Raw genomic sequence first — 12,924 nt, forward strand, 5'->3', positions numbered from 1 at the left:
CTACAGATTTCAAGAGACGGAGATTTGAAGGCAGACTGTTCCAAAGTCTGGGGGCAATAGACTGAAAGGCCCTGTCCCCTTTGGTTTTTAGTCTGGTCCGAGGAGCAGCCAGGAGGTTTTCAGATGTGGATCGGAGGTTCCGTGAAGTGGTGTGTGGGGATAAAAGCTCAGATAGGTAGCTTGGAGCCTGGTTGTTAAGAGCTCTATAGGTCAGGACTAAAACTTTAAATTGTATTCTAAATTCTACCGGGAGCCAGTGGAGGGACTGTAAAACTGGAGTGATGTGAGCTCGTCTGCTGGATTTGGTTAGGAGTCTGGCTGCTGCATTTTGGATGGCTTGAAGGCGTGAGAGGGAGGTTTTGCTGAGACCAGTAAAAAGAGCGTTGCAATAGTCTAAGTCTAGTTTATATAAAGAATCAATCTTCTAGACCCCATTAGTTAATCCTGATCTGCTGTCAGTCAGCTTTCAGTCCAGATCCTAACTGTTGGAGCTCATCTTCATCATCAGTGTTTGGAGTGTGTTAGAGTTGATGGAGGGTTTGTTTGTCCTCCTGAACCTTGATGATTGACCACAAGTTCTCAGTGGGATAATGGTCTGGACCCAACATGCTGATGTTCTCCTCCTGATCCACCAAGATCTGACTTTATCATTCTGGCCCATCAAGCTGGAGAAGACAATGTTCGTCAGTGACCTGTTACTGGATGCTTGGAGGTGTTCCTCTGGGAGGATGTTTAGGTAGCATTTTTTATTCATGGCTGTTCTGAAGCGACACTATGAATATGAGCATGAAATTAGCTAATCTAATCTGAAACAACATCACATCTTGTATGTAATGGCCTCTGATTTCAGACACACTAAATAATGATCTATGGCAGTGCAAATAGCAGCTAGCTGAAGCATTTCTGGTGCAGCCTGAGACACCCTCTGAAGGAATTTCACACAGTTTCCGTGAAATAGAAAAAAATTCATGAATGCGGAAACATTTATGAAGTAATATTTGTATAAATTACGATCAAGGTTTAAAGAGAAAGTTAATCCAAGTTGGCAACAGTCAACCAGTCAAGTAAGTAAGCAAAAACGTTTGGAGTTGGAAACTCAAATGGAGCCTCTTAGTTTGGAGTTTCTATTTGCTCTGTAAATGCGTGGGTTTTCTCCAGAAGCTGAACTGATGGCTAAGCCAGGTATGCTCCATGAGATAGTAAGCAGGATGAGGTAGAAATCTGGTGCGCTTTATTCATTCTGAAGAAATGTTTGCATGCCTGGGCTCATGGCAAAAGGCAAGCTGTCACATAAATACGGGTCACTTCAGAAATGGGACCAAGTCATTGTTTTGCGAGTCTCAAGCAAGCCTCAACTCGTTATCTTCAAGTTTCAAGTCTAATTTCAAGTCTGAACATTCTAATTCCAAGTCATTTCAAGTCATTTTTAAAACAACATTGCAATTATAGGTTCAGTGTGAATCATAGAGCGTTTGTTCTGTTTGAAATCTGTGTTTATTTCATCAATTTTGTTTCTAAACTTACACTGACAACAGTTAGCTAGTAGAGGAGTCTTACTTTAAAGAGCAAGTCACCCCCAAATAAACTTTTTTTTGCTGATAAACTAAACAAACGAGTGTCTAATCGTGCTGCAGACACGTGTCGTCAATAATTTGGCACTTCAGTGCATCTTAGTTAAAATTTAAATATTCTGCCTAAAACTGTCAGTGTTGTGCCGTTGTCAGGTAAAAACTCTGCACTGTATTCTACTTTAAATCTGCCACCGTTATTGGCTAAGAGGTATGCTATGATGTAAACTGGTACATTATGATGTCACAATGCCGTCGTGAGCCTGTGTGTGTGTGTGTATTTGTTAGCAGCTCCGCCCTCTCGGTCTGCCAGGCAACAGCATGTGTTAAATTTTTCAAACATGAAGTGGGAGTGGAGTTATTAGAATCTGGTAGGGGATGACTTGCTCTTTAAAGAGCCTGTACAGTGCAATTTTACACCTTTGAGGACAACTGTAGGGACATTATATGATCAAATATTACAATTGGCACTGTTGAAATGTCATTTTTATGAAATATAAGTCATAGTCATCACGCATTGCTTCAACCTGGAAGAAGATGCTTTGATTTGGTGAAACCCCGCCTCCTCCTCCTCCTCCCCTGTGTGAATGCCATATTTTGGCTGCAGACCAGGGAACTGTAAATTCACCTGCACACACACACACACACACACACACACACACACACACACACACACACACACACACACAACATTATAATATCACCTGTTTAAGATGGCGGACACAGCTAATAAATGCACCAAAACACTGATTTGTGACCAAGTCACTACTTTGCAAGTCACAAGTACGTCACAAGTCTTTCCAGTCAAGTCTCGAGTCAAGTCCAAGTCAAAGACAACCAAGTCCAAGTCAAGTCCAAAGTCAATGATCTGGAAGTCCAAGTCAAGTCCAAGTCCTTAACTTTGAATTTTCAAGTCGTAATCAAGTCATCTGTCCAACTTCAATTTAATGACAATGATAATAAATAAATTCCAGAAATAAAGCTTCTTAAGGCTTCATTTATTTGTGCTGCTGCATTTAAACCCAGAACGAAGAATGATTAATGAGTTTTGTCCATGTCGTGCCACTTTTCTGCTAAAATATCAAATATGCTCAAGTCAACAGATGCAAGTCGATTCAAGTCGCATGGCGTTCAAGTCAGAGTCAAGTCGTAAGTCTTTATAGATTTTATCAAGTCAAGTCAGAAGTCATTAAAATAATGACTTGAGTCTGACTCGAGTCCAAGTCCTGTGACTCGAGTCCACACCTCTGCAAAACATAAACAACCACTACTCATTATATATTACAGATATCAAGCTAAGATTAGGTAATCATTCACATCACACTCTCCGAGATTCATTGCAGGAACTTTTTGCTTAAAATGTTGCCATAAATCTTTGGAGTCAACCATGTCTGTTAGAAAAGATCTGATGACCCACTGGATTGGCTGTACAGCCATCCCCTGTATGTGGCTCTTTGAACTCTGGAGGGGTTCTAGCGCTGGAATCCACATCTGGGCTACTGAATTGTGGGGGGTCATAAAAATGAAAAGAGAAAAAATGAGAGAAAGAGACTAGCAGGAAAATATTAAGCATCTAAAGGTGACTCTCAGCTGTGCTTTGCAGTGTAAACTAGCCTTCCTGGATGTTTGGGAAGATAAACACAGGTCACTCTGTTATTTCTGTGTTTTCGTAGACTGACATTCTGAAACCCAGACTGTTTTGTGGGTCCGAGTGGTGCCATCTGGCTGTGGCCGAAAGGAGAGTGATTCAGGATACGCAGCCAGTAATAACATCCAGGTCCTCTTCCGAGATGATATTTGACACACAGTCTTAAAAACCAAAAGCAGCTCCAGGTCTGCTAATCGTTGAGGTTTTGGCAACACTTGCTGCTGAGAGTTTCCAGTCAGTGACAGGTCTGCAGGTATTCTTTCACTCCATTTGGCTCATTTACCTCCAATACTTCAAGGATCAGATCTAGAAAAGTATGGATGGGGTTTAGTCATGAGGATGATGGGATGTGTGAGTCATTATTCCAGCAAAATGGTAAAAACCACATCCTGTATTCATTTGCATGAATCTCGACTTATGAAATTCTAAACGAAGGAAATGACTGAATGAAGGGATCAACAGTCATAAACGTTCAATACTAAAAGGCCAGAAATAGCATCAACTAATTCTAAATCAAACTCTGGGAACTCTAGTCTGATTGCAACGGAATGATAACAGACATGCATCTACATGATGTAATAAAAAGTTCAACTGTGATGAGTGGTCTAAAAATATCCCAATAAATCAACCGAGGCTTATCTTACCCAGCTAGGTCCCTCAGCCTGAGACTAAAGACAGTAATCACTAACAACCCACAGAGTGAATATTGCTAAATTGAAACTATAATACGAATTTTGATTTACTATGAATATGTGATTTATGTAAGATCCACATCTGCTCTGCAACCACTGAAGGTTTTCTCATGCCACTGCTGAAACTCTTTCCGTAAAAATGACACCTAGATTCCGGTCATTCCAGTCGGATGTGTGAAAGTTCCACAGTGTTGCCAGAGGAACACCCGGAGAGGGTGGTCAGGACGTCATCCTGACTAAAGGTCACTAACTTCCTGGTGTCCACAGACAGGAGCTGCCTGCTGGTATAACAGGTCCGACAGACGCCGCTGTGATGGCGACTCTGACAGATCAGATCAGGACACGAATCCCAACGGAAGCAGCGCTGCTTCGTGCTTCTGTTTGGTGCAAAAACAGAGTTGTTTATGCTCTACTGTCTCAGATAGTGAATCCTCACTCAGATAGAGGCACAAGTTTCACTTTGACTAGTTTTCATTTTCTTTGGACAGAATCTCATGAGTGTGTGTGTGTGTGGTGGTGGTGGTGGTGGTGGTGGGGGGGGGGGGGGTGTCAATAGTAAAGTCTTGCATTAACAGCTTCTTTTTGTCACATTTATCTTCTCATAATAAATCTGCTTATTATATTTTTCATTATGTTTTGTTTTACCTTCTAGGTTTTTAAGTTTTTCCAACTTTTTAACTTTTTTTACAAATAGCTTGTATTCTTATAAAAAATTAAAGAGACAATGTGTAGTTTTTACAATTAATGTCTGCAAATATCCATGAAAATGTTGTTGAAAATTAATGAAATAAAGCCCAGTTATCGGAAAATATCAGCACCTTCCTAACATTTCACCATAAAAATCAGGTCTAAAATACATGGGAGCGAGTCTAAGGGTGTTTCTCAATGCCAAAAAACCTCGCCTTGATGTCTTGGCCCCGCCCCGGTGACCTTGGAGATATGTCATCAGGAACCGCCAAGACGTGTTCCAATTTTCATGTTCTACCGAGGCGTGTCCGTTTGTTAGCCGTTTAGCTAGCTGAGCAAGGATACACGAGAGGTGTATTGTAGCCTAGCCTTGGTCAAAAATTTCCCAGAATACACCCAGGTATTTTCAAAAGAATGACGGATCAGAAGCTGGCAGCTACTTCGGAGGAAAATTTCAAGTTTAAAAGTAAGTCAACTAATTTAAAATGTTTTTTAGATCCAAAGAAGTTATCTATGGTTGGTTAGTTGCTTAGTAGTTGCAGCTTTGGTGGCTAGCGGGTAGTAACTAGCATACATATTTAATTTAACTAATTTATACACAATTTAAAAAGTAAAAGGCTCGTTATATATTTATATTGAAACATATGTATAAAATACGACGTTATCTCCCGTGTCACGTGACGTTACGTGACCGCCGTAGAAGCCGTGGCCACGTGATGCAAGTCTATTCCATTTAACCGTCTCTGGTGCCATGTTTCTTTCTACCGGGAGCCCATGAGGACAAAATGCATTTACTGATTTGTAACAAACGGTTACAAAGCTTTTGTCATTCTTAAAACTTGTTGTTTTACTAATTTACCTCTTCACTTGTTGCCAGTGATGAAAGGGAGTCTGATGTGCTCGTTATTTTGCCAAAGTTTGCACTCAGAAAGTGTTTGCGTGCAGCTGATTAGAGCAACAGAGTGAAAATATCTCCCTGTAGGTGTTGACCATTGGTGTTGACCCAGCTAAACCAACAGCACAACAATTTCTGGCTGCAGTTACTAAAAATAGGTCCAAACACATAAATATGGAACAAGGCTTCTTTCATGGGGGCAGCTTCTTCCTAGTTTGGTGCACAGAGTTGACAATTTTAGCAAAGATTGTTGTAATCGGCAGACAGAGGCAAGCCTCTAAGGCCACGTAGGTTATTTCAGGTTTTATGTACTCATAAACTGGCTCCAGCTAGTGTAAATAATCACAACAGAATGCACAACAGCTCAATTCTAGCACACACAAAAACAATTCTAACATACCAGCAGTAAAATATTATTTCCCGTTTCTGCAGAAAGCACCACTAAAGAGAAACATACAGATTAAGAGAAAGGCCTGTTTCCGTTATGTTTTGGTGGAGAGCTGAGCTTCACTCAAACCACAGATGAGAGATAAACAGCTTTCATGAACTGGTTCTCTGATGGCCTGAAGCTCTCGCTGGAGGCTAAATGTGCTTTTGCTTTTCTGGTGCTAATGTTGGAACAGTGTGAGAATGTTAGGAGTCCAGTGAAGTTTTAACTTGATAAGCTTTTGTCTGAAAACAGGAACAATAAGGATGAGCTGCCTCTGAAACATTCTAATCAAATTCATCGCTGAAGAAAAAACTCACAAGGCTTTTGGCTCCAGCAATGTACGAGCGGCTGTGGCTGAGTTGGAAAAGCAGTAGCCTGCTAACCAGAAGGTTGGTCCCAAGCTACTACGTGTTGGAATAGAAACTGTTTTAATTCACTGTTAAAACCAGTCAAGTAAGAAGAAAATCAGGGTCACCTCCCGTCCGTCTGATGGTATCTCCTGCCCACCAGAGGGAGCTCAGAAAGACAGTGTGCCAGCGTCAGTGGGGATATTCTGGAGGTGTCAGTCTTCAATTGTTCATGCCCTGCATGGTGGCTGCACCAACTACACTGTGATGGAGAAGCACAGACCATTTGATGCAGGAGGTCCAGTTTCGGGGAGATTATAAATCCCAGGAACTTGAATAAGGACACAATACTGTTTTATATTGAATTGAATTGCACTGAAAATGGAATCAGTTACTGTTCATTCATTAATCATCATTTAAACTGATAAACAGTTTTAAAAGCTGTTGGTCTTCTCTCAGTATGAACTGTATTCTCTCTCATCTCTTGAGCTGGAACCAGACTTTAAAAATGAAATTAGAGTGACATCTAGTGGTCAAATGTAATTTACTAAAGTGCAGGCCGACCTCCAGAATACTTAAGTCAGTGATAGTGTACCTATAATAATAATAATAATAATAATAATAATAATAATAATAATAATAATAATAATAATAATAATAATACATTATTGTTTTTATTATTGATATGATTTCCTGGACAACAGTCGTCCCAGTCGTGAGTCAAGATGGGTGAGTCCATGAATGTTAAGTGACAGTAGCTACGTCACGGGACAATGCCCTAAACAAAACTTCTTCATGTAAACATGTAAATCGGAATATTCTGATCCGATACCGCACGAATCGGAATGAAATTCCATTCAGATTGAGAGAGGCGGTTAAAAACAGATCAAAGGACAAACAAAGCTAGAGAATAAGAAAATAAAATGTGAGGGGAAAGATGTGCGGACAATATGGAGTTTGCTTGCAATTCTTTTCCAGGAAAGACAACCTTGTGCACGCTCAATCTATCTAATCTGACTGAATGCTTGGTGTATGCATACTCACTGCAGGATCGGGTCATTTCAGCTAGTGTCCATGTAAACAGAGATTTGGTATTTCCGATCAACCAAGATTTGAATCGGAGAGCGGAAATTTAGTGCATGTAAACGTAGCTTGTGTGACGTAGATCTGCCAGCATCGGTTTTCTATCAGAAGCTAATGCAGGAAATAGATGTGGGAGACTATTTTCATGTTCAGCCTGCATGAAAATCTTAGAGTGACCCATTATAATCAGAAATACTAATAAAAAGTATTTTTTTCTATGAACTGCGCCTTTAAATAACACGAACCTTGCTTGCTCACCTTTTCCCTGGCATGCTGGCTTCTGATGGATCCATTGAAAAAGGGTTCTTCAGTACATTACTCTGTGTTTACCACAAAAATAACAATAAAGCTGATTTAATTCTAAAGAAATGAAAACGTAGTTGCTGCCTGTCGTCCACCAGAGGGCAGAAGATCTGTCCCAGCAGGTTCCTGAAGAGCGTACTAATCCTGCTGAAGCTGTCGGAAAATAAAAAGTTGTAGGGTTAACAGCAATGGGTGAGTACCTTCTAACTGTTTGTGTTGAACATGGTTGAGATGACTTTTCAGAGGTGCAGTGGTGTTCTTCCGGTGAAACACCAGACCAGGTCCCTGCTGCCAGGGAAACCCCAGGCCAACCACACCTGTGTCTGGGCTTGTTAGATAGCACACCTCTCTCATTTATGGGTAAAGCGCTGAGTCATGTTTCCATCCGACTGAAATGGCAGAATGAAGACTGTCTGGACCACACAGGTTGCTGCTGAGGTTCAGACCTCATTCAGCAGCTTTGAGCTTTGTAATAATTTAACATTTTCAGTCGCAGATGATAGAAAAGGAATAGATAAAATGAATGTGTATAATTTAAGTTGATTCCTGCAACTATTGCTTTAAAATCTATAAAATGTAAGTCATTGATGTATTGATTCGCATTAACAGCACAGAGGCTGAGAAAAGAACTAAAGTCCTGATTGGAGAGCCCATGAGCAAAAGCAAGGTTTGGGGAAATGAAAGCAAAATCAAAAGCACATACCTTGCCTGCTTGTTCAGAGGCCGCTGGAGATAGGCGCCAGCCCAAAATGGATGAAACTATTCATATAATAATCTATTAATCTACAAATATAAAAATATCATCAAAGGTATCGTATCGTGGGCCATTCATCCGCTCTGCAATAAGAGTGTATACCGGTAACTCCTCAGTCATTATCCTGTTACACAATTATGGGGTGCCATTTGTAAAGTCAAACAGTCATAATCTAACAGCAATATTTTTGGTTATTTTATCATAAGAGAAAAAATTGGGAGTTCACTTTTTCGAAATCATATTTTCATCATGTTATTCATACATTTATAAATGTTAAAGTTTCCAAATAAATATTTAGTTAGCAAGCTAAATGTTTATTTTGCAGACTAAATATGTAGGTCTGATCTAAATATTTAGTTTGTAAAATAAATATTTAATTCACTAACTAAATATATAGCATCAGTGCAATATTAAAGTATGCATTCAATGCTTCAATTCCAGATGGACATTAGTAAGTCTGTGTCCTTTAGCCCTATTTCACACTGGAAACACGAGTCTAATGGTGAAATAGGCTTTTTGCTGCATAGTTCTGGAAACCCAAGTTTCCTCATTATTTGTTGTTTTTAGTGGTTGAAGGTTACAAAATAGCTTTCTTCTTCCTGTTCTCTAGTATATGTGCTGCTGTAACAATTTGATTTCCCCACGAGGGGATTAAATTCTATTCTTGGGGCGACAATGACACAGCCCTGTAATCGGAAGGTTGCAGGTTCCAGCCCCGCTCAGTTTGTCTCTGTTGTGTCCTTGGGCAAGACACTTAACCTCCCTCTGCAGCTGTAGCTACATCGTAGCTCATCATCACCAGTGTGTGAAAGGGTGAATGACTGATTGTGTTGTAAAGTGCCTGGGGGGGGGGGGGGGGGGGGGGGTGTCCAGGACTCTAGAAGATGCTATATCAAATACAGACCGTTTACCATTTTTTTTAATTTACCACTCTTCTATTAAAGGGAGCATCTGCACTTTTTTCCACTAAAGCACTGGACAGAACAACTGTGCAACCAACCAGAGGAAACATTTTTTTTGCTAGGGAGCATACAGATTGGACACTTGAGCTACTGTATATGTAGTCTGATGGGTCCAGGTTTACCCCGTTCCAGAGTGATCCGGGTAAGAAGAGGGGCAGAGGAAGTGATGCACCCATGTTGAGTATACCTAGCTACTCTACAAACCTGTGGGGGCGGTCTATGATCTGGAATCTCAGCTTGGTGCCATAGTGAATTATCCGGATGGCCAACACTCAATATACGGCTGTGATTCTGACTTTAAAGTTTGTGAGCCTTTTGGGGGCCCTAATAACCTGGGGTCACCAAGCACTTGCCTGCCCTACCTGTTGCACACCTCTGGGTGTGATCTTCTGCTGCTGGGTCCATCAGGAGCAGCTTCAGAGATGCTGCATTCGTGATTGAACAGATGTTAGTGACTGCCGTCCATCATAGAAGCAAAAGATGTCAACTTTGACTCCTGCAGATTGTGACCCTGGTTCAGCTGTTTGTTGACCTGCTTCGTTATGATTAATTGGCCTACTGTAAAGCTCTCATCACATGGGAGCAAAGCCGCTGCCACACCGGTCTGTTAATCTCTGCCCACACGCCCGGAGCCTACGTGAACCTGTTGCTCCGGTACCGGCCTCTCCGCGGGTAGCTCTCCGGTGCTCGTTGCTCAGAGGCGTGTCCGTGACTCATGCATATAACAGTGAGCCGGGCGGCGACAGGTTTCGGTTCTCCGGCTCTCCGCTCCGTCCGCAGCAACAGCAGGATCTCCACCATGGCCCAGTCCTCTTCAGAACAAGTGTTCAACAAGCCCAAGGTAGGTGGATCCGAGCGGGCACCTTCTGTAGCAGGAAGCCGGTGTATGAGACGACAGGGCTGGAGCTAGAGAGGATCCGGACTGTAAGTACAGTACCGAGTCTGAACGGTGGAAGACACCCGAACCAGCATGAGTAAGCACGTCTCTAACTAACCCAGTCCAGCAGCATCAGAGGTTCAGTCAAACAGGAAGAGTCTGCTTTATTCTGCTCTGACATCTGATCAATAAAGAAAACTAACTCATCCTCACTCAGTTGGTTGAGCTCCAGTTTATTACGACTCAGAAAGAAAATGACTTTGTTCATAAACTTGTAGTTAATAATGTTAGTAAGACTTCGTGATTCATTTGTACTATAATGAATGTCTTTCTGAAAACGTAAAATATTTAAATTCTGAATCAGAAATAAAAAAATATATAATTTCACTGTTATGTAATACATATGTAGTGTGTGTGTGTGTGTGTGTGTGTGTGTGTGTGTATGTATGCATGTATGCACCAAGCGTAGTTGTTAATCACACTATACACACACTATACTCTATGTATACATACATATATATATATATATATATATATATATATATATATATATATATATATAGTTGTTTTATATATATACATATATATATATATATGTTATATATATATATATATATATATATATATATATATATATATATATATATATATATATATATAGTTGTTTTATATATATATATATATATATATATAATTTCACTGTTATGTAATACATATGTAGTGTGTGTGTGTGTGTGTATGTATGCATGTATGCACCAAGCGTAGTTGTTAATCACACTATACACACACTATACTCTATGTATACATACATACATATATATATATATATATATATATATATATATATATATATATATAGTTGTTTTATATATATACATATATATATATATATATGTTGTTATATATATATATATATATATATATATATATATATATATATATATAAATAATTTCACTGTTATGTAATACATATGTGGTGTGTGTGTGTGTGTGTGTGTATGTATGCATGTATGCACCAAGCGTAGTTGTTAATCACACTATACACTATGTATACATACATCTATATCTATATCTATATCTATATCTATATATATATATATATATATATATATATATATATATATATATATATATATATATATATATATATATATATATATATATAATTGGAGAAGGCCTGGGTACAGTATAATTGTTTTCAGGTTTCTGGTACCAGCTGTGCCCTTCGGTTTTGGTTCTGCTCTAAACTTGGCGGCTGATAAGGAGGCGAATCACTAAGAAAGACACAGCCAGCTCCCAGAAATACATGCGGGCATTGTAACCACATACGTACAGTGTGTGCAGTGTGTGTTTGTGATGGGAGTGGAGGCTGCTGGCAGAGATAACCTCATTACATATTAATGTGCCGTTGTAGAGCTGATACCAGGATGGGGTCATGGTCTACAGCAGCAACTCGTGTGGTTCAACATCCAAAATTCCTAGGCGGACTTTGCTTTATGGTTCAGTAATAACAGATGCATCACAAAAGACTTTAGATTTATCCATAAATGTGTGGATTCATTTTAAATAGATGATCAAGTGTCTAATTTAAAGAAATGGGTAAGGAGTTTTGTCAGCCATTACTGTTGCCTCTGTTGACATGGATAGAGGAGACAAATGTTTATTTGTACTTATTTGTTTGTTTATTTTTAAGCACCTTAATGCTACCAGTCAAGGTAGCACAATGTGCTGAACACATAATAAGGCAAACAAAACAATAAGAAATCTAATTAAATAGGAACCTTTTCTTATTGATCATTTCATGTTCAACATCAATTTCAAATGTTGTAAATCCATATGAATGTTCACAATGTTTAACAAAATTGACTGATTTTAACTAACCAAAAGTTTCTAAAAGCAACAAATAAATCTTTTATCGGAGCTTTTTTTCTCTACATTTTCAGTTTTAATACAGAATTACTTTTCAGACATTCATATTTTGTGATCTAAAAAGATGTTAAAGGCCCTCTAGATTTTACTATTGGTCCAAAAGCCCATCCACATTCAGTTTACTGGTTTTAACTCAAAGTACAAAATGTTCCTTCTCCAGTCAGACTGAAAATTGGTTTCATATTTCAGTTTTTGTTTCTTTCATTGTAAAAAAAAATTAAAGGAGGCTCCAGAATCATCTCATTTCTGTGGGTTTCTGCTGCGGTCCGCTCCAGCTGGATCACAGTTTTCACACCAAAAAAACACAGAAGGTCCGTTTTGGTTTCATGGATCATAGCAGGAACTGAGTTCTGAAAGTTTTCTTCTCTTCGTGTGAACTTCCTGTCTGAGTTCATGGACTTATGTAACATCAGATGTTTTAGGGTTAGGTCGTTCGCGCCACTGGGTTATAAGTCAGCTGCTGAGTGGAGAGGAGCAGCAGTCACAGGATTTCCTGGAGATGAAGATGAGTCTAGCAGCTGTCCTCCATCTAGGAGGAGCTCTGATGCTGCAGCTCGTCAGGTTTTCAGACATACATTACAGCTTCAACATTTCAAACTTTAAAGCCTGTTCATATTGCAACTAATTTGTATTGATTTAGTAATTAATGCAAGCAAGAATTTGTTTTAATAAACAGCAAAATAAATCAGACGATGTTTTCTTAAAGATGATAATTTGTAAGTGTCTTTGGATACACAGGATCTGGTGAT

The 12,924-nt window shown here is 39.4% G+C and overlaps 1 protein-coding gene across 1 annotated transcript in view; it reads left to right on the forward strand.

The window, feature by feature from the left end:
- Positions 1-9,817: 9,817 nt before the first annotated feature.
- The window catches only part of ada (adenosine deaminase), a 36,638-nt gene continuing 33,531 nt past the window's right edge, over positions 9,818-12,924 (forward strand). The window contains exon 1 of the mRNA XM_015967011.3: positions 9,818-10,210. Within this exon, the coding sequence (XP_015822497.1) occupies positions 10,085-10,210 (126 nt within the window). The 5' untranslated portion in view covers positions 9,818-10,084. The remainder of the gene's footprint in view (positions 10,211-12,924) is intronic.

The sequence above is a fragment of the Nothobranchius furzeri genome, chromosome 15, assembly GCF_043380555.1.
Source record: "Nothobranchius furzeri strain GRZ-AD chromosome 15, NfurGRZ-RIMD1, whole genome shotgun sequence".
In the NCBI taxonomy this organism is placed as follows: Eukaryota; Metazoa; Chordata; class Actinopteri; order Cyprinodontiformes; family Nothobranchiidae; genus Nothobranchius; species Nothobranchius furzeri.